The sequence below is a fragment of the Pleurodeles waltl genome, chromosome 5 (genome assembly GCF_031143425.1).
Source record: "Pleurodeles waltl isolate 20211129_DDA chromosome 5, aPleWal1.hap1.20221129, whole genome shotgun sequence".
Classification (NCBI taxonomy): domain Eukaryota; kingdom Metazoa; phylum Chordata; class Amphibia; order Caudata; family Salamandridae; genus Pleurodeles; species Pleurodeles waltl.
The window spans coordinates 756,380,130-756,402,525 of NC_090444.1; the positions used below are offsets into that span (position 1 = coordinate 756,380,130).

At 45.3% G+C, this 22,396-nt stretch overlaps 1 protein-coding gene across 2 annotated transcripts in view; it reads right to left on the reverse strand.

Annotated features, from left to right (window-relative positions):
* Positions 1 to 22,396, reverse strand: part of SYNE1 (spectrin repeat containing nuclear envelope protein 1) — a 1,478,055-nt gene that overhangs the window by 263,074 nt on the left and 1,192,585 nt on the right. For both annotated transcript variants that reach the window (XM_069234720.1, XM_069234721.1), the window contains 3 exons: positions 20,598 to 20,780; positions 18,593 to 18,739; positions 15,379 to 15,533 (listed from right to left, as the gene is read on the reverse strand). In XM_069234720.1, coding sequence (XP_069090821.1) covers positions 15,379 to 15,533; positions 18,593 to 18,739; positions 20,598 to 20,780 — 485 coding nt within the window. The remainder of the gene's footprint in view (positions 1 to 15,378; positions 15,534 to 18,592; positions 18,740 to 20,597; positions 20,781 to 22,396) is intronic.

The following is a 22,396-nucleotide window of genomic DNA, read 5'->3' on the forward strand; positions in this document are numbered from 1 at the left end:
CCAATATTAAAAAGGCATTACTGTCAGTTTCGTCTAAATACTCTTCAAGAGCCCACAGGGTTGGTGATTCACAGTTTGGGTTAGGAAAATGGTTTTATACATTTATTAATCTTAATGCAAATGTATCAACAACTAAGCTGATGTTAATTCACAACAAATCAGTAGATCGGTGGTTAAGCCATCTTCCTCTGATGGCTAACAAAGTCTTTATCCATATGGCTAGATCACCTGATGGGATCTTGGAATACACAGATATATTTATCTAGAGATTCTCCCCAATCTGGGTCGCTCATTTTAGATTTGAGGCCTGCAACCTTCAAGCATAGCAGCTTCATCTCTGTGGTGCCCGCCCTTCGGCAATGATTAGAAAGGAGACAGATTGAGCTTCAGCCCTTGACTGTTATCTTTAGCCCCCTATCTGCATTTCTGGATTCTTGATGTGGGGGGGGAACTAATTAGGATAGGGATGGTGGCCCATTTTCATACTGAAAGTAAGGGCCCTTCCTCATTTCAGTCTGACTCCTTACAGACTCTTGCTAGTTTAGACTCGGTTATTTCGAAAGAGCTTGTTCTTTTCATGAGCATCATGAGAATCTTCTCTTCATCTAATCGTGCTTATTTTTGTTAGAGGTATTAGTTTGAACTGGATCTAAGAGCCTTTTTTTGGGGAAGTGCGCTGATCTAAATTCACTAATCCATTAACAAATTCCTCCGTGGACAATGCTATCTCTAAATAGACATACAGGTCAATCACTGGACGTTGATACACCTAAGCAATAAGTAATACTGTTGTGGTATCTTATCCAATGTATGGTTTTGTTCTTCTGGGCATCATTTATTTCCCTAGCTCTCTCTGGAAGTTTAGGAACATTGATCATATACAATCTCCCCCCATTAACCCTTTGGGGCTTGTAAGCACTATGGAACAGCCCTTTTCTCCATTCTGGCTGTGATTGATATCCTGGGTGTGTGTAATTTAGGCAGTTTGTCCACTCACTTTGGTCGGGTTTGCACCCTTGTTGGGGCTCACGTCTATTATTTAAGTGCATCAAGGATAGGGGTAGTAAGGAATTAGTTGGAAATCCCTCCATCTGGGCTTCTCTAATCTCCCATTTATGTTCTGCATGAGTTGAAAGAGAGTATGACTCCCTTTTGCTGGCATGCTTTATCTAGCGAGATACAGCTAATTGTTCAAGGTCAAATAGACACAGCCTGCCTATTACCTACATCGATTTTACAGGGTGCAATGGTCCTACCACTGATAGTCAGGTTATGGCAACCTCTGCCCATGGAATCCCACCTCTTCTTCTGGTTGAAAGAAATTACACAATTTACCTATTACTCCTTTCAGTTGAACAATGATTTCCTGAAATGTCTTAACTCTTTCTTATATCTTTATCTATATGCAATTTTCAAATAAAATGGAATCAGGTGCAATTCTCGCTAATATATGTGTACACATTTAACCTTTCTTTCCCCTAAGTCATGAAAAATTGCCATGAGCAGTTCTCTCTCCCCAACCAACAGAGTTTATAAATGGTCATTAATGCGAGAATGCCTTTTTACATTCCTGATGGCTTTCTGGATGCCTTCCTATAAATTGTGCTGATTTTCCGAGTGCTGGTGAGCAAATGTGGAGTACTCTCCCGGGTCTCATAAGTCTGGTCGATCACCCATGACATATGCAGTATCTTTTTGTGAGGAAATAGGGTGTACTGTATGGTGTGCTTGAGCGACCACTCTGTGTAGTACACTTACCAACCCCTCTAGAACTAGTAGGTTTCATTTGTTAAACCCTTGGCTCAACCCTGGATAGCTGTGATTCTGAGCAGTTAGGCGTACACAAAGAACAAGTGTGAAGCATTTAAAAAGGACCAAAATAATTAAATAAGAAATACAAAAGACACTAAAGAAATCTGACACCATGTTATGAAAAATAGTTTAGATTTTTATATAATTTTTTACTTCAAAACAAAAAAGATCCACTGGAGGGTTCTGGAGATATAGAATTTACAAGGAAGAGTAAATCAACACTTTTTACTTCACCGTGACAATCACTGGCAAGAAAAATGTTGGTGAGTATCAATGGAATTACTTAGATTTACTGTAGGTGACCAACTACCACAGGGAGCCAGCTCGGGAGACCAGCAAGAGCCACAGAAAGTTACCTTTTCAGGAAAACCAGTCTTCAGCTCAGTTTCAGCATCAGTGGCTCTTTGCCACTGGCTTCTTTGGAGTGGTCCTGATGCAAGGGATACAGTAGGCTGAAAATACTCAAGGATGCCGAAGATGCTGTGCAGTCGACAAGGGATTTCCATGGGCTACTCTTTAGTTCATGGGCTTGGTGTGGTGATTGGGCCACAGGAGTCGACGTTCTCTCAAAGTCCTCTCGAGCTTGGCAGAAGTCCAATCACTACTGGGCTACCAGTCACATGGTACAGCAGTTTCAGCGGTTCTCTTCTTTTGGCAGTAATGTTCTTTATGGGGTCCCTAGCTGCACTCCAATGACTCTCATGGGCAAACTTTGAGCATCGGGTATTAGTTACTGTCTGCAAGTCAGCGAGTAGCAGCAATCCAAGAATCTGGGCTACCAACTTAGCACAGCAGGCTTCTTCAGTAGTTGTGGACCTGTGATGTGAACAAGAGGTCAGCCAACTGAACATTGGGGTCTCTTGGTTTGACTGGGTTCAGAAGTCAAAATCTCCAAGAGCAGGACACAGAAGGTATAGTTGCTTCTCCTTTGCTAGCCACCAGGTACAGCAGATGTAGTCTATGTTGGTGCAGCCTCTCGTCCCTGGGTCTTTAGTGCAGCAGGGGAGTCTTTCTTCAGTCCTGTTGGAAATTATGCTTTCTGCAGGGTTATCCCCAAACTTTTGCCTCTCTTTTCCTTTTTCAGACCTTTTTTGTTGGCTTTAAGACTCTGGGTAATTTACCACTAATCAGTGCTACAGTGCATGTGCTCTCTCCTAAAACTTGGCATGATTGATTTACACCTGTTTGGGATATTTAATTTACCTGTACTTCCCTTGTAAAGTTGTATAGCATATTCCCAGGGCCTGTAAATTAAGTGCTTCTCGTGGGCCTGCAGAACAGAGTGCGCCACCCACAGAGGTAGCCTTTCAAACATGTCTCAGGCCAGCCTGTGTGTGCAGTTTAAACTGCCATTTCGATCTGGCAAGTGTTATCACTTGCCCGGCCCAAACCTTCCTTTTTATTACATGTAAGACACCCCTAAGTTAGGCCCTGGTTAGCCCCAAGGGCAGGGTGCAGTTAATCTTAAAAGACATGTGTAAGGAAATGCCTCCTTGGCATGGTTACCCCCTAACTTTTTGCCTTTGCTGATGCTAAGTTATGATTTGAAAGTGTGCTGGGACCATGCTAACCAGGCCCCAGCACCAGTGTTCTTTCCCTAAACTGTACCTTTGTCTCCACAATTGGCACAACCCTGGCACTCAGGTAAGTCCCTTGTAAATGGTACCCCTGGTACCAAGGGCCCTGATGCCAGGGAAGGTCTCAAAGGGCTGCAGCATGTCTTATGCCACCTAGGGACCCCTCACTCAGCACATACACACTGCCTCACAGCTTGTGTGTGCTGGTGGGGAGAAAATTACTAAGTCGATATGGCACTCCCCTCAGAGTGCCATGCCAACCTCACACTGCCTGTGGCATAGGTAAGTTACCCCTCTAGCAGGCCTTACAGCCCTAAGGCAGGATGCACTATACCACAGGTGAGGGCATATGTGCATGAGCACTATGCCCCTACAGTGTCTAAGCAAAACCTTAGACATTGTAAGTGCAGGGTAGCCATAAGAGTATATGGTCTGGGAGTTTGTCAAACACGAACGCCACGGTTCCACAATGGCTACACTGGAAACTGGGAAGTTTGGTATCAAACTTCTCAGCACAATAAATGCACACTGATGCCAGTGTGCAATTTACTATAAAATACACCCAGAGGGCATATTAGAGATGCCCCCCTGAATACATACCCGACTTCTAGTGTAGGCTGACCAGTTCCTGCCAGCCTGCCACACACCAGACATGTTGCTGACCACATGAGGAGAGTGCCTTTGTCACTCTGTGGCCAGGAACAAAGCCTGTACTGGGTGGAGGTGCTTCTCACCTCCCCCTGCAAGAACTGTATCACCTGGTGGTGAGCCTCAAAGGCTCAACCACTTTGTTACAGCACCCCAGGGCATCCTAGCTAGTGGAGATGATGCCCCCCCCCCCCCCCTCTGGCCACTGCCCCCACTTTTGGCGGCAAGGCTGGAGGAGATAATGAGAAAAACAAGGAGGAGTCACCCACCAGTCAATCAGCCCCTAAGGTGTCCTGAGCTGAGGTGACCCCTGCCTTGAGGAATCCTCCATCTTGAGTTTGGAGGATTCCCCCAATAGGATTAGGGATGTGCCCCCCTCCCCACAGGGAGGAGGCACAAAGAGGGTGTAGCCACCCTCAAGGACAGTAGCCATTGGCTACTGCCCTCCCAGACCTCAACACACCCCTAAATTCAGTATTTAGGGGCTCCCCACATCCCAGGAAATCATATTCCTGCAACCTGAAGAAAGAAGAAGGACTGCTGACCTACAAGCCTGCAGAGAAGGAGGAAGACGACAACTGATTTGGCCCCAGCCCTACCGGCCTGTCTCCAACTTCGAAAACCTGCTCCAGCGATGCATCCGACAGGGACAAGCAACCTCTGAAGCCTCAGAGCACTGCCCTGGACTACAGGACCAAGAAACTCCTGTGAACAGCAGCCCTGTTCAAAACCAGCTACTTCTATGCAACAAAGAAGCAACTTTCAAAGACTGCACGTTTCCCGCCGGAAGCGTGAGACTTCACACTCTGCACCCGACGCCCCTGGCTCGAGATCTAGAGAACAAACACCACAGAGAGGGCTCCCCGGCGACTGCGAGCCCGTGAGTAACCAGAGACGTCCTCCCACTGAGCCCCCACAGCGACGCCTGCAGAGAGAATCCAGAGGCTCCCCATGACCGCGACTGCTTGTAACAAGGGACCCGACGCCTGGAACCAACACTGCACCCGCAGCCCCAGTACCTGAAGGAACCGAACTTCAATGCAGGAGTGACCCCCAGGCGACCCTCTGCCTAGCCCAGGTGGTGGCTGTCCCGAGAAGCCCCCCCCTGTGCCTGCCTGCACCGCTACAGTGACCCCCAGGTCCCTCCATTGATTCCTACCTGAAACCCGACGTCTGCTTTGCTCACTGCACCTGGCTGCCCCTGTGCCGCTGAGGGTGTACTTTGTGTGCCTTCTCATGTCCTCCCCAGTGCTCTACAAAACCCCCCTGGTCTGCCCCCTGAGGACGCAGGTACTTACCTGCTGGCAGACTGGAACCGGAGCACCCCTGTTCCCCATAGGTGTCTATGTGTTTTGGGCACCTCTTTGATCTCTGCACCTGACCGGCCCTGAGCTGCTGGTGTGGTAACTTTGGGGTTGCCTTGAACCCCCAACGGTGGGCTGCCTATGCCCCAAACCTGAGACTTGTAAGTGCTTTACTTACCTCTAAAACTAACCTTTACTTACCTCCCCCAGGAACTGTTGATTTTTGCAGTGTCCACTTTGAAAATAGCTTATTGCCATTTTTACAAAGACTGTATGTGATATTGCGTTCATTCAAAGTTCCTAAAGTATCTAAGTGAAGTACCATACATTTAAAGTATTAACTGTAAATCTTGAACCTGTGGTTCTTAAAATAAACTAAGAAAATATATTTTTCAATATAAAAACCTATTGGCCTGGAGTAGGTCTTTGAGTGTGTGTTCCTCATTTATTGCCTGTGTGTGTACAACAAATGCTTAACACTACCCTCTGATAAGCCTACAGCTCGACCACACTACCACAAAATAGAGCATTATAATTATCTACTTTTGCCACTATCTTACCTCTAAGGGGAACCCTTGGACTCTGTACACACTATTGCTTACTTTGAAATAGTATATACAGAGCCAACTTCCCACAACATGTACTTTTAAGTTTAGCTGGTCCAAGTAGTGAAAATGTTGAATTCATTTTTCACTATGGCAAGGACTATCTCTCTTGTAGGCTAGTATGGGGATTGCCTAAAAACATCTTTTAAGTGTAATTTCCAATTGGGAAAATATTGGAAATATGTAGTTTGGTATCTCTAGACTCACAATTTTAAAACACATCATCTGGTAAAGGTGGTTTTTAAATTGCAGGTCTGAAAATGCAACCTTTAGAAAGCTGGCATTTTCTTGCTTTAACCACCCTACCCCTTAGCCTGCTTCCAAGCCACATCTGGTCTGTGTAAGGTTAGGTGACAGTACCTTTGTATTCCATACAGACAGCCATAAATACAGGACACTTAACTTTCCCTGCATTGCATCTGCATACTGATGGGAGTTCCTGGGCAGGAAAGGTGGAGGGGCTCTCGCTTACACTTCAAAGGGTAGTGACCTGACCCCACACAAAGGACTGATAACCCCCCACAGACCTACTGGCAGACCGCACTGGGCTAAAAGGGAACTGGGGCATTTAGATCCACTATTTGAAGTCTCTCTCAGTTCAAAGGCACATTTGGGTATACGTATTTGGCCTCTGACTCCATATACTCGGAACACTTCCGGATTGAAAACATTCTACCAGGAAGAAGGACTGTGGGGCTGTCAGGATGGACTGCCACTTTTCTGTTTGCTCTGCTGTGTTGGCCTGCTCCCTGCTACTTCTTGCCTGGGAATGAAAGGGTGAATCTAACTCTCTACATCCTGCAATCTAAAGTTTGGGCCTGACTGAGCTTGCCTCTTGTTTCTAAAGTCTCAATGATATAAAATACTTATCTGCATCTTGCTACCAGCACCTGGGCTCTTATGTTGTGAGTTCTGCTCTGCCAAGTGCTGCTAAATCCAGTCCTGGGCCCTTAGAGGTGAGTGTGGAGATGCAACATAAGAACTGACACAACAACACCGGTGCGTCACTTGGAACCGATGCATCCCTCAGCAGAAATGCTGCTGCTTGCATGGAAGCTGCTGACACCACTCACTGACTGCACGATGCAACAACTCCAACTTACAATGTAGACTAGACTTGGCCTTCGTGGCACTGAAGCATCAGAACCGGCACTCTTCGCTTCTGGACATCGACACATAACTGACGTTGCCCAATCAGGAAACGATGCATCGCCTGCAAGCTCAACCCATCCCCTTCTCTTGATCAATGCATCATCACCGAGCTTCGACAGAACAAAGGTACAGTCAGTGGGTCTGCATGTACCCGGCCCGCATTGCATCGTGGTCGGACTGCACTTTTGAATTTGTCCCAGTCTAGCACGACATGATAGCACTTCATTTTGATTTAAGATTTGAAAATTCCTAACTTGACTTGTGTATGTTGGATTTTTGTCATTTTCATCTTGTTTAAATATTGGCTATTTTTCTAAACTGGCATGGAGTCCTTTTGTGGTGTCTTCACTGGGTTACTATGTGTGTGCACACATTATTTACAACTTGCCTCTAGAATTTAACCTGACTGCTCAGTGCCAAGCTATCAGAGGGTGAGCACAGGTGTAGGAAAGTAGCATCTTTCTAGCTTGTTTGCCCCCACCTTTGGCCTGTTTGTCAACGTGTTTGACTGTATGTACTGAGATCCTGCCAACCAGGATCCCGGACTGTGCTCTCTCCTCTAAGTTTGGTTGCTGGGTACTTTTTATAACCACAACTGGCATACTGGTGCTCCCATGTAAGTCCCTAGCATGTGGTACCTAGGTACCCAGGGCATTGGGTTTCCAAGGGAATCCCTTTGGGCTGCAGCAGCCACCCATAGGGAGCCCATGCAAAGGGTTCTGCAGGCCTGCCACTGCAGTCTGCGTGAACCGGGTGCATGAACCCGGTTTCACTATAGGCCACTGCACCAGGTCACTGTAAGTCACCTCTATGGTAGGCCCTCTCAGCCCAGAGGGCAGGGTGCATGTACCTGTGGGTGAGGGCACCCATGCACTAGCAGAGGTGCCCCCATGAACTCCAGCCCATTTTACTCGACTTCGTGAGTGCGGGGACGTCATTTTATATGTGTACTGAACATAGGTCACTACCTATGTCCCATTACATAATGGTAACTCCGAACCTGGGTATGTTTGTTATCAAACATATCGGAATCATACCCCAATACTGTTGCAAGTATTGGAAGTATGATTCCATGCACTCTGGAGGCTCCTTAGAGGACCCCCAGCATTGCTATCACCAGTCTTACAGGGTTTTCCCGGGCAGCAAAGCGCTGCCACCCCTCAGACAGGTTTCTGCCTTCCTGCTGCTTGATCTGATCAAGCTCAGGAAAGCAGAACAAAGTATTTCCTTTGGGAGAGGGAGGTAACACCCCTTCCCTTTGGAAATAGGTGTGACTGGCTTGGGAGTGGTAGCCTCCCCAAGCCATTGGTTTGCTTTGAAGGACACATTTGGTGCCCTCTGTGCATAAACCAGTCCACACCGGTTCAGGGACCCCCAGTCCCTGCTCTGGTGCGAAACTGGACAATGGAAAGAGGAGTGACCACTCCCCTGTCCATCACCACCCCAGGTGTAGTGCCCAGAGCTCATCCAGAGAGTCCCTGGGTTCTGCCATCTTGTTTCCTAGGTTGGCAGGGAACTCTGCGAGCATCTGAGTGGCCAGGCCAAGCAGGTGACGTCAGAGCCCCCTCCTGATAGGTGCTTACCTGGTTAGGTGACCAATCCCCCTTTCAGGGCTATGTAGGGTTTCTCTCTTGGGTGGGTCCTCAGATTCAGCTTGCGAGATTCCAGCAGGACTTCTCTGCAACCTTTACTTCAACTTCTGGCCTCCGGAACTGCAACTGGACCCTCCAGGAAACGACAAACACTGCTACAACGAAGAAGACTCTTCTGCAACTTTGTTTCCACGTCTCCTGCCAGCTTTGCAACATTTGTCCGGGCAGTGCATCCTCAGAAGACTGCAACTCTTCAGTCTGCACCCCTTTGGAGTGAATTAGTCATTTCTCTGCAACCGCAGGCACCTGCAGCAAGTGCCGAACGGTTGTGTGGATCTCCTCTCATCTTGAGCTGCGTGGATCCTGAATCTCAGGTGGTGGTCCGGAGTATTCTTCTTGGTCCTCTCTGCCAGCTGTCCAACTTTGGTGAGCCTTTGCTTACCGACGCAGGACAGTATCCACGTGCACTGCGTCCCTTGAGGCTGCCAATGCTTCCTTGCATTTCCTCCAAGGGACATTCAGGGGACATATAGCTCCAGCCCCCAGCACTCCATCCTACAAAGCACAGCCTCCTGCGTGGTTCACCTGCGGTTTGGAATCCTCTTTTGTAGAGCTGCGGGGTCTTCTTCCGTGACTCCTGTGTCCCCGTCCTGTGGGACTCCTGTGGTTGCTTCATCTGCTCCTGTGGACTCTCTGCGATGCTAAGGGTCCCTTGTGACTGCCCCTCCTGGGTTGAGTCCTCCTGGGACTTGCTGGTCCCCGGCAGCACCTCATTTCCACTAACCGTGAGTTTGCCTTTACCAAGGCTTGTTGGTGGAATTCCTGCACCGACACCCGGCAATCTTCCTTCCACCGTGGGACTTCATCTGCATCCATCAGGAACTCTTCTCCGGCTCTAGGGCTGCAGTGCTGACCTGATCTTAATCAACATCGACCAACTCCTGCATCTACAGCTGGGTGGGTAGTAGCCTCCATTCCTCCTTGAATCCACTGTGATTCTTGGACTTGGTCCCCTCTCTCCACAGTCTTACTCTTTTTTGTGTTTGTCTCTTCCCTTGTGCATGCCTTCTGTACCATCATTCTGATTGGCTGATTGTATTCAACTGCTCACTTCTAGGGAATTACTTTTATGTTTTTTGGCTGAGCACCCTATGCTCGTACCTCTTCTGCCCAGCAGGGGTCACAAACCCACAGCCCTTGCAGTGCGAGAAGGGAGCCTTCTGTACATAAAGGCCCCCCCCCCCCTCAGTTTGTTAGTTTGAGGCTATGGGTATTGCGAGGGGCCACTTCACCATTACTTGCAGGGGGCCCTAAGGTTTCCTTGCACCACTGCCACTGCTGGTAGCTTCCGATCTCACTGCCACTCTTCTTTCCCTCCTCCCTATTTCCCACTATTTGTTGTTTCCCTCTCTCCCACCCACTCATCATAGCACTCCCTGCATCTACTGCTGGTTGCTCCTCCCTTCCCGTCCACTCCATGTTGCTAAATTCCACATTGCTTCCCCCACCTGCTCCTCCTTTGTAAGAAACTTTTTAAACATTTTATTTAATTTATTTATTTGCTGCTGAGACCTCCAATTAAGAAAGTAATACTGAGCTAATACATTTTCAGCTTTTTCGTTTATTATCAAGCTAAGTAGTGTCCACCATCTTGAATTGGTTAATAAAAAAAGAGACAGTGGCTCATTTCATTACGCTGGTGTGAGCATGTGTGGTGGCACATGTATGTGTAGACGTTATCATGCATGTACTTGCCATCAGAGTCGCACTGCAGTGTTATTGTGATTTTTTAAATAATTTTTTTGTTTTTGCAGATGAGACTTATTAGCTTTGCCTATGTTTGTTATCTTAATGGTCTTTAATTTCCCTAGTAGGTATGTAAGAAAGCATCGTACATACCTTAGCTGCAATATTAATACTAAATAGATGTGTTTTGTAGATGCAATCAGCTCGTTGATTTAGAGATTAGTTTGAGAGGAAATGACTAATGAGGCAACTGTGTGGCATACATAGTGAAATTAATGGCACAGTGAAACAGCCATTCATTTGTGTGGAACAGCACCCCCTAACCAGGTGGAGTGTTCTTTACATGCCTGTGGTGTTAGTAATATGTTCAGAGTCTGAAAGGAAAATCTTCTTTTTGTGAGCTCAGCTTCAACGTTTTTGACTGCAGCTTTTTAGACTAACCAGACCTCAATGCCTGTGCTCTGACCTTAAAAGTGTGTCTATTGAACTGGCTTATACCCAATAGGCATAAGATGACCAACCTGTATGTCCCTAGTATATAGTACCCAGTGTACACAAGGCCTGTAAGTTAAAGGGCCACCTTGGGGATTGCAGCACAGGTTGTGCCACATGGATGTGACAAAGGAAGCGCTAACTTGACTCTCATCTAAAGCAATGGCAATGCCAAGTCCTTCATTTTTAATATATGAAGTTCACCCCTAAATTTGCCGTATCGAGACCTAAGGCATGGTGCTGTTTATTAAAAGGTGGTACATGGATTTTCACGTTTGAACAGTAAAAATTTGCAATTATGCTTTTACTCTGGAAAAGGCTAGTAGACCCACTGGTGAGTGCAGAGTTACAAGCTGCCATTACAGCCGTGCTAACTTCTCACTAAGACTACTAAAGTTGATAATGTAAGGTATCAAACAACGTGTTACATTAAGCCTGACTTGATGCCCAAGTCAAAATAATGTGATTTGGTGCAGTGTGCCACTTTTCTAAAGTTGCCACTTTTTTGCCCGAAGGCTCTTGTACAGGTACACGGTTGCAAATAGGGGCTGTTCCTGATGCAGCTTTCTGCCCTCTTGTGGAGAAGTGCAAATGAATCCTGGGAAAGGACACAACAGAAGACTGGGTAGGGGTGGGTGTTACCTCTTCCTGAGAGTAAGCCACATACGTTTTAGCCCAAAAGGCGAACTTCAGAGGTGAAGCTGCGTTTAAAGGGCAAATGGCGAACACTTGGAAGAGTTGCTGCTCTATTGTTTAGGTAGACAGACTGGCACTCAGGACAGAGAGAGGAACCAGTAGTCAAACTGTTATTTCAGGGCTGTGTAGCTCTCCTGGTAGCCACACCTCTAGGGTGGGATAAGGAGTTCCACATGCCGAGAGATGGGTTCTGCTATCTTGAGACTTGGAAGAACAGAAACTTCTGCGATAGCTAGATTCCACACTTTCAAGGAAGATGGCATCATATTGCCTGGAATTTGGTAGACCATTGGCTAGTTACCACAGCCTTCCCTCATGGCATTTTCTGGGCATAAAATTCAGATCTTGTGGGACTGGAGAAGAGGACCGAAGAAGGACTGCCCTGCTGTATCAAGAACTTAGCAATGTGCACCGACGTGGACTGCATCTACTGAACCTGGTAGCTAGCAAAGGAGAAGGGACCATGCCTGCTATGCCCTGGTCAAGGAGAAGTCGACTAATGAACATAGCCAAAGCAAGAGACTTTATGGGTTAGTTGGCTGACCGCCTGTTTGCAGCACAGGGCGTACAACAGCAGAAGAAGTCTGCTGATGTGAGTTGGTAGCTTGGATTCCTGAATTACAGCTCCTTGCTGTTGTGCAGCCCAAGGGCCAGATTTAGTTTGGTGAATGGCCTTACTCCATCACAAATGTGACGGATATCCTGACCGCCGGATTACAATCCTATTATATCCTATGGGAATCGTATTATTGCGGATGAGATATCTGTCACATTTGTGACGGTGTAACCCGTACGACACACTCTTAATCATTTCTTTGAAAGCACAGAAACTTGACAAGATTACAAAAACATTTAAAGGCATCTTATTGACCATTTACCTTTTGAACTTCAGCATGATTATTCTTGGGGGCGCTGCAGCACCCTCTGCACCTCTACTTCCAGTGCTTATGGCTATAAGGAGATTTATCACCAAAAGAATGAAACAGCTGTGCCAGGTGACTGGCAGCCCAAAGGCAACTAGACTTCTGGGGACCCTGAGAGGACTTCGAGGGACATTGACCCTTGTGGGCAGAATCACATCACCCTATTAGGATCGTGGAGTGCCCCCAGAAGAAATCCTGTCAACCGCACAGCATCCTCAGCATCCTTGCGTAGCTTCAGAATCCTGTATCCCTTGCCTCAGGACCACTCCATATAAGTCAATGGCAAGAAGCCACTGATGCTGGAACTGAACTGAAGATTCCTTTGCCTAGTAAGGTAAGTTTCTGTGGATCTTGCTGGACCCCTGATGCGACCCTGCTGGATTTGGTCACCTAAAGTGCCTTAAAGTAACTGCACTGGCACTTACCAAAGTTTTTCTTCAAACAATTTCTGTCAAATTTGTTGAATTTACCAATGCCTGTTTGCAGTTAAGTGAAAAGTGTTGATATACTATACCTTGCAAATTCTGTATTTTTGGAACAAATGGACCTTTTTTTGGTTGGGTGTCAAACGTTATACACAAATCTAACTTACTTGTATACATTGGTGTCAGATTTCTTTTGAATATTGGGTATTTCTTCTTTAATTGTTTTGGTGCTGTTTACATGGCTCCTTGTTGCAGTTACCCCCCCACTTTTTGCCTGATATTGATGTTGACTTGACTGAGAAGTGTGCTGGGACTCTGCTAACCAAGCCCCAGCACCAGTGCTCTTTCACTAAAAATATACCATTGTTTCCACAATTGGCACACCCCTGGCACACAGATAAGTCCCTTGTAAAAGATACCAGTGGTGCTAAGGGCCCTGTGACCAGGGAAGGTCCCTAAGGGCTGCAGCATGTGTTGTGCCACCCTAAGGGACCCCTCACCTAACACATGCACACTGCCATTGCAGATTGTGTGTGTTGGTAGGGAGAAAAAGGGAAAGTCGACATGGCATCCCCCTCAGGATGCCATGCACACATTTTACTGCCTGTGGCATAGGTAAGTCACCCCTTTAGCAGGCCTTAAAACCCTAAGGCAGGGTGCACTATTCCACAGGTGAGGGCATAGCTGCATGAGCAATATGCCCCTACAGTGTCTAAGTCCATTCTTAGACATTGTAAGTACAGTGTGGCTATATTAAGTATATGGTCTAGGAGTTTGTCAAAACGAACTCCACAACTCAGTAATGGCTACACTGAATACTGGGAAGTTTGGTATCAAACTTCTCAGAATAATAAACCCACACTGATGCCAGTGCTGGATTTATTACAAAATGCACACAGAGGGCATCTTAGAGATGCCCCCTGTATTTTACCCAATCCTTCAGTGCAGGACTGACAGGTCTGTGCCAGCCTGCCACTGAGGGACAAGTGTCTGACCTCCTAAGGTGAGAGTCTTTGTGCTCTCTGAGGCCAGAAACAAAGCCTGCACTGGATAGAGGTGCTTCACACCTCCCCGTGCAGGAACTGTAACACCTAGCAGTGAACCTCAAAGGCTCAGGCTTCGTGTTACAATGACCCAGGGCACTCCAGCTAGTGGAGATGCCTGCCTCCCGGACACAGCCCCCACTTTTGGTGGCAAGTCCGAGGAGATAGTGAGAAAAACAAGGAGGAGTCACCCCCCCAGTAAGGTCCACCCCTAAGATGACCAGGGATGAAGGGACCCCCTCCCCCTGACTGCGACTGCCCGGTAACAAAGAACCTGACGCCTGGAAGAAGTACTGCACCCACAGCCCTCAGGCCCGAGAAGAACCAACTACTGGTGCAGGAGTGACCAGCAGGCAGCCCTTATCTTTGCCCAGTCGGTGGCTGGTCCGACAAGCCCCCCTGGTTCCTCCGCTGATTTCAATTTAAAACCTGACACCTTCTTTGCACACTGCACCTGGCCTCCCCTGTGCCGCGAAGGTGTATATTTTGTGACTGTGTGGGACCCCGCAGTGCTCTACAAAACCCCCCTGGTCTGCTCCCAGAGGACGCAGGTACTTACCTGCTAGCAGACTGGAACCGGAGCACCCCTAGTCTCCAGAGGCACCTATGTTATTTGGGCCCCTCTTAGACCTCTGGACCTGACCGGCCCTGTGTTGCTGGTGCTGGGTGTTTGGGGTGACTTGAACCCCAAATGGTGGGCTGCCTATGGCCCGGAGTTTGAACTTGTAAGTGCTTTACTTACCTGACAAACTAACCTCTACTTACCTCCCCCAGGAACTGTTGAATTTTTCAGTGTCCACTTTTAAAATAGCTTATTGCCATTTTATGCCAAACTGTGTACATTACTGCTTTCATTCAAAGTTCTATATTTACCTATGCCATGTACCTTACAATTTATGTACTCACTTGATATCTGAATCTTGTGGTTCTAAAATAAATTAAGAAAATAATATTTTTCTATATAAAAACCTATTGGCCTTGGGTTGTCTTTGAGTGTGTGTTCTCATTTATTGCCTGTGTGTGTACAACAAATGCTTAACACTGCCCTTTGATAAGCCTACTACTCTGCCACACAACCACAAATAAAGCATAAGTATTATCTATTATTGCCACTATCAACCTCTAAGGGGAACCTCTGAACTCTGTGCACACTATCTCTCACTTTGAGATAGTATATACAGAGCCAGCTTCCTACACTCTGTGTATATCTTGACTACTCAGAGCCACAGCTACCCAGGGCTAAGTTAAAGGTTTAACAAACAAAACCTACTGGTCCTATATCCATACAATTTACAAGATAAACCACTCAAATGAAACATCACCAAAGCAAACAAGTATTCTGTGAAGCACCAAAAAGACCTACCTAAACCTTTCTGTCGTCTGGGAGGAGATCATTGACCAGTGCCTGTTGAGGTTCTGCATTCGCTTTATTTCCTTGTCGTTCAGCGGCAACCTGTAGCCAAGCTCATTCAGGCGATCCAAGTCAGGAGCCATGCTGCTGAATTTCAACATCTGCTTCTATCAAAGATAAAGTAGGCATGTCTCTTTCTAAGTCAAATGGAGGAAAATAATGCTGCCAGAGAATGTGCTGCATAATTTGTGTCATTTGCTGCATAATTTAGTTCAGGCTTTCATTATGATGATGAAATCCATATTTCACAGCAAACCATAATATAGTTTCCAATTTCACAGTACTCTATGAAATATGTTTTTCTTTACCACTGCTTTTTATGTTAGAAAAGCACCTAAACAAAGTAGTTATGGTTAAGCCAGACTTCACATGGACATTGCAGGTTTTGTTTACTAAATAACATTAGCCCCATGCCTGAATCTGTTCAATACATTTTGATTATTAAAAAAAAAGTACATGCTCTTAAGGTTCGTCATTGCAGGCTTTGTGCAGAAGCGTCAAGCAGGGAACAAGAAAAAGAGGGGCTCGTCCTAAAAGCATAGTTTCAAATTTTAATTCCTATGTGATAATTTGCTCCCTCATACATATTAAATGACTGCTCAGAATTACACCAAATTTGGCATGAATATAGAACTTTATTCAAGGAAAAATACCTTTGCTTGATTTAGTACAAGTTAATACAGTGATTATGAAACAATTAGCTTGGGCTGAACTAAAAAAGGTTAAAATATAGAGATATCTGGACTGTTAATTTGGGGAGATTTGTAAATCCACTACTTAAAGAGCTTTTCTGTCCTTAGCCATTTCAAGCTCAGGGATTAGGAGTCGGATCCATGAAATCCAAAGAATCTTATTGGTTAGCCACAACATAGGGAAAAAATAAGCAACTGCCATTACAGGACGTGGAGACCATAACCAGCACAACAAGTGAAATCCGTTTGATCCCACAATATTTAGACCAATAAGTAACAACACCAAAAACCAAAATGTATTTAAACAAGAACACATAATTAAACCACAAAGTGATACTAAATTTATATTGATATATGTTAAAGTGATAAGGGTAAAAAGATAATATACTCATCAGTAAGATGCCTTACTACATTAGTAGCTGCATCTGTTTTGCTAAGGGAAAATCATGAGCACTGCATTTGATGTACAAGTTATGATTTATATGACTATTATGCACGTTATGGATTGTGGTCCTAACCATAACTTGCGATTTTCCATGTTTCTGTCAGTTTTAATAAATAAACAAGCAAATTACTTATCTTTGGTAACACTCTTTCTGGTAGAGACTCTATTTAATAACAGCTTAATTTAATCACAGACCTTTTGAATATGACTGGACCCGGAAACTTTTATAGCAGTGCATCAGCGCGCTGGTAGATGGCCCCATGGGGCTCCTCACTGATGCCGTTCCGCTCCAGAAATGACATGCGGGCCCTTATAGGTGCCACTCCACATGCTGAGTTTCGTTCCTTTGAGGCTATCGGAGTGGCGCCAGATACAGAACCGATACACAAATTGCCATCTAACAGTGTGCACATTCCTACATTTTGGATCTTTTTAAATCAATTCACAGAACGGGGAGGTTCGGAAGGTTGATGAGGAATCTGGGGTAAGGTAGTTTCTACCAGACAGAGTGTTAACAAAGTAAGTTAACTTGCTCTTCTGATAGAGACTTCTAACCTCAGATTCTTCACCTTTTGAATAGATACCAAAACAATAGCTATTTGAAGGTGCATCTGTGACTGGACTCACACCAGAAAGCCCTGTGGAACCAAGCAGGCAAAATGTCATTCTGGGTAAGCATGGCTGTCCAGACACTAGACAAGAACTCAATGTGCCAATGCAATGGTAGTAGCTGTGGACCTGTGGGAAAGGGCTTTCAGGCCTTTTGGAGAATGCATTTTGAACAAGCTGTAGCAGATCTTGATACGGAGCACAATCCTACAGGAGATGGTCTTCATATGCACAGCCTTGCCTTGTTTTGTCCCAGTGAACCCTACTAACAGCACTTCTAGTGTCATTTGATATGACTGATGTAAAAGCTCAGTGAGCCCTTAGGGTCCAAGTGATGGAGCCTCTTTTCCCTGGAGGGGTGAGGCAGAGCATAGAATGCTGTCAGGGTATTGTTTTGGCCAAGATTAAACAATGTCACAACTTTAGGCAAGGAAGTCCTCGATCTGCCTTGATTTAGCAGACAACCTGGTAAAATCGGGTTGAGCCTGGGCAAGTTGTGGGTAGGCTCCAAATTCGATTGACTTCGGGAACAAAATCAAGTGGCACAGTGACATCTTTGCACCTTCCAAGGAGTATGTGAGTGGCAGGAAAAGGCAGAATCCCACTTGGATTTTTGCATTTCTTCTTTGACTTACCCGAAGACTTGGAGTGTGATGAAGAGCAGTCTCGGGGACGACACCTGTGACTTCTGGACTGGGACCGACTCTTCAACTTGGCCTAGCCATGTCAGGGAGTCTCCAGGAGCTTGATGACATAGAGATCAGCCTTGCAGTCTTGTACGGCCTTCGGGTCCATCGCCATGCAGTCACTGCTGGCCTTAAATTCATGGCTTCACTCAACACACCATAGGAAGAGGATTTGCCACACATATTTGTTTGTAACAGTCCTTACAGAGCTCAAATCATGCCATCTCGGGAGGTGATACTTCCCTAGCATATTGTAATTTTTTTGGTTGAAAAGCTGCCTCATAGAGACAAGAGGTAGCTCTGGATCCATGTTTGGTGGCACAGAAAGAAAGGAACTGACATCAGCGCTCAGGAGTGGAGCCTATATGGACCCTCACATTATTTCCAGAGTGGAATGGCATCAGTGCAGAGCCACAGTGTGTCACCTACCAGTGCACAGAGGTACTGCTAAAAAAGGTTTCTGGATCCTGTATGACATCTGGGGAATATTCACACAGTGAGTAGTCTGCGATCACAAGTTTCTATCAGAAATAACTTTGTGTTTTTTTAGGTGAATTTATGGAGTTGGTATTATAAACAAAGCTAACCATAACTTTGCATATTATTGGCTGATTGATTTATTGGTTTACTGTTTTATTTACTTATGTATGATATTGCAGCCAAATATCACATAAAAGAAAATAAAGAATATAACATCAGGGCAATGATCCTGTCTTTTCAGGCTCATTACTTACTTTAAGCTCTTCCATTCTGTCTTGGATGGTTTGCAATTCTGATGAATGACTAGGGTCTTGTTCTTTCAGAACTACTTCAGCATCCATAATCCAGCTCTCTAGGCCATAGAGGCTCTTTGCAAATGTCTCATAATCCAGAACACCAGCCTGAGACAAAAAGAAAAAACATATCTGTTCAAATCCATAAGATTCCATCCTGACACTCCACCACCACCAGCATTCTAGCCTCATTTAGTACTGTTCAAACCTTTCACGGATCGTGCTTGTCTTCTGTTTGCTTCATTCAAACATTGTGTAACTCCAAAGTACGGACGTTTTTGAGGCCTAAAGGAATGCTCACATTAATTAGACTGAAGTACCTGTAACATACACATTGTACCATGTGTTTCTTATTGTTTTTTTTGGTTTTCACTAAATGTAACTTATATCAAATGTGTCATAGTATAACCCCAGACACCCTTCATTAAACTGGAAGGGTGCTAATTTACTAAATACTGAAACAGCAATTTTAGAATGCTTGGCACACACAGCGGACACACAAATACGCTTGGTTTTTAATGGCATCATATTAGAACTATCACAGCTCCACTCCTCATTTACATATCCCTTGTGCCACAGAATACATGCGATGCAGCCCTCCATCAGCTACAAAGACTTCACAGGTATATCCGGCTTATGCATCTAAAGTAATAATTCTGTGCCCATATAATAATAAAGCCAGTCCACTCTGAATTGCTGCATGTGGCACAATCCAGCCTTAGTTCTACATTTACCAGAGGTCTTGGAGACATTCAGCACAGGCAGCAAGTCAAGATATTTTTATGAGCTTCCCGTACAACCACAACTAGTTCCAATTCTCAAATAACATTAAGTTAAACTCCGCATTGTCTATAAACATCCCTCCCATCACCCCCTTCATTGCATTTAATTTAATATGAAGTCTGCTCCTCACCGCCTAGCCTAAGCATTAGATTACCCAGAGGTTTAAGAGGCATCCAGCACCACCATCCAGACTAGAGTACTACCCAAGTTCTCAAAACAAGTACAAGAAGTTTTAGTTCTCTATTTCACCATGTCAAACTTCCTTTTCACACCCCCAGAATTAGTTGTATATATTTAAATTTAGCATAAAGCATTACTGCAGGACACCCATGACTACATTTTCCAGAGTCCCCATTTTAACCACCCTGTCCTGATAATGTTCAAAGCTACAAGCTAAAACAACTGCACTTGATTCACCTTTCAGAATGCAGTAACAGATCTCTGAGTCTGTGCTCACTGAAATGCTCTGAAGTTCAACAAACCTGTACATGACCCCTTTGTCAGAAAAGGATGGCTGAGGTCTCCTGTCTTGCACCCGACACAGTTGAATGCAGCAGGACCTTCAACCCACAGGCTAGTCTCCCTCTCTGCCCCTGTTCAAGGCAGGTGCTCCAAGATCACCCAGCCATCAAATTGAACATGCTAATTTACCAATGGGTGCCTATGGTTTTCGTGATGCAGCATGGGATAATTCTGCCACTGCACTATTTTATTTTACAGTTCACAAATGAATGCACTACCTTTGGTGGAGGAGTGTGATTTCAAAAACAATATATGAATTGCAGCTAATATGACTGTTCACAGTTCTTATCTCAGAAGGTTTGTATTTGATTTTGATGCCTTTAATGTCTATGTAGTAAGTGCTGGGATTGAAGGTATGTGGAAAATTATATGATTTATACATAAACCGACATTTTCTTTGTTCTTCCTTGATAAAATATGGTCGATGGGATATATTATTTTTTATATGAAAGTCAGGGCCAGAATACCCGAGCTTCTTCATCAAATCCCAGTAGCTAACAGGTATGCGCAACATAGAGAATGGATATTTGGTACACTCTCCTGTAGCAGCCAATGGGAATCAACCACTATACTTACAGGTACACTTACAAATACTAATTTCTTCAATTAACTACTGTTCATGAAAGCAGTAGTTATTACACAGTAACTGGATTTATGGTACCTGTAACATTGTCTGTTGCCTGCTAAGAGCTTGCTCCATGACCGCTAAGCGTTGGCTCATCGATAAGTGATCAGACTGCATAGCTGCACCTGCGGACGAGTCCACCTGCTGCTTCAGCTGCTCTCCCAGCTCATGAAGAACAAAAAGGGAATCCTTCACTGCAGCTAGATCCTTACGCACATCCTGCAGAAAAACAATGATATTAACAGGGCCTTCCATATAAGATTTTTTTTATGAATGTACAACATTGTGATTTAATGAACATTTAATGCTGTAACAATAAAGAATAGGGCTTTTAAGAGTTTGTATGTATATTTTAATGATTTAAAGCCACAACAACTCTCAAAAGCCCATCTGTTAGCACCACTGCTTATCTTACAGACACAGAGAAAAACAATATTCCCCTAGGAATCATTCAGACATTATACAGAGGATCAGCAAGGGACTCCAATATATGTCACCCTGCTCTCTAAACACAATAAATGTGATGCAAACACAAACAATATGTATGACATTTTATGATGTTCACAAATCATAAACACATGACACAATACAGTTCAAAACAATAGAAGGTGCTCCTAGTAATGACGCAGTGTAAATTAAAAATAGAGAACCAAGAAGTCAACTACAAGGAGCGCAGACAACATGTTCAGTAATCCCATCCACTGAGACAAATGTTAATTGGAAACCAGACAAATAGGTTTTCAGGATTTCATAGAGCCCAGCACTGTATGAAATGGTGAGGATCAACAAGTCGAGGTTTTGGCCCATCCGAGTGATTAAAACAAGGTCTTCCCAAGGACTGCACAAACAGGAAGCAACCTACAAGAAACATAAGAACTGTCAATAAATACAGTCCTTGTGGCACAACAAAGAGCCAATAATGATATGTGCTCATCTGGCTTGACTATACGTATTTGTTTCCAATGAACATATGTCCCAATGGTTGGGATCACTGTGCATAGTGGCTGTGCTCCATGAGGATGGGGACTATATGGGATAAGGTGGATAATGCCCACACAGCCATTGCCTTCGACCCACATGCAGTACCTCTCTATGCTGCACACTGGTTCTGGCACACTCTCCGTGCAGGGTTGTGATTTCCACAATGGGAACTGTTTTGCTGGGTGTGCCTGCAAGGTTCCCAAAACAAGGGCAGGGGGGCAGCAATATGCCCTGTAAGTTTGGCCTTGTATCATCCTTCACATTGGGCCCTGGTGGATGAGGTCCCCATAAGCAAGGCTGGCTTATAAGGGGGGGAGGAGGGGACCAAGTCCCACCCCCTCATCACCAACATTTTAATGACAGAGGTTGTGCCTACTCCTGTGGCTTGGCCCTCCCCAGGGTGTTTAACTTGAAGATGTGCAAAGCACTACAAACTTTGTTCACTGCACAGTTCCCATGGGGGGCAGCAGTGAATCTCCAGCCCATAGGGCCTATTTGGCTGTTCTTGGGCTCACTTTGCTCCTTGTGGCCAGCTCTAGCCACCAGGGGCATTTTTTAGGTCTTCTGGCCTCTAATGCGAAGCATCCTGTAGAAGCTTGGTCTTATGGCTCTCTATGTCAGGTCTGTCCATTGCTTGGGCTCCTGGCGCTCTCTCCTGCTTGTGGGGCATCCTGCACCGCCACTCTACTGCTTACAAGTAGAAGACCCTCCCTGCCATAATTCCCATGCCCCATGGCTTTGGCCGTCTACCACGGAACCTCTGTGTCAGCGTGTGTCAAATGGGGGTCACCCAGCTGCATATCCAGTCCATATAAGTCACAGGGAGAACCCTCCAGGACCCCCATTAAGTCCAT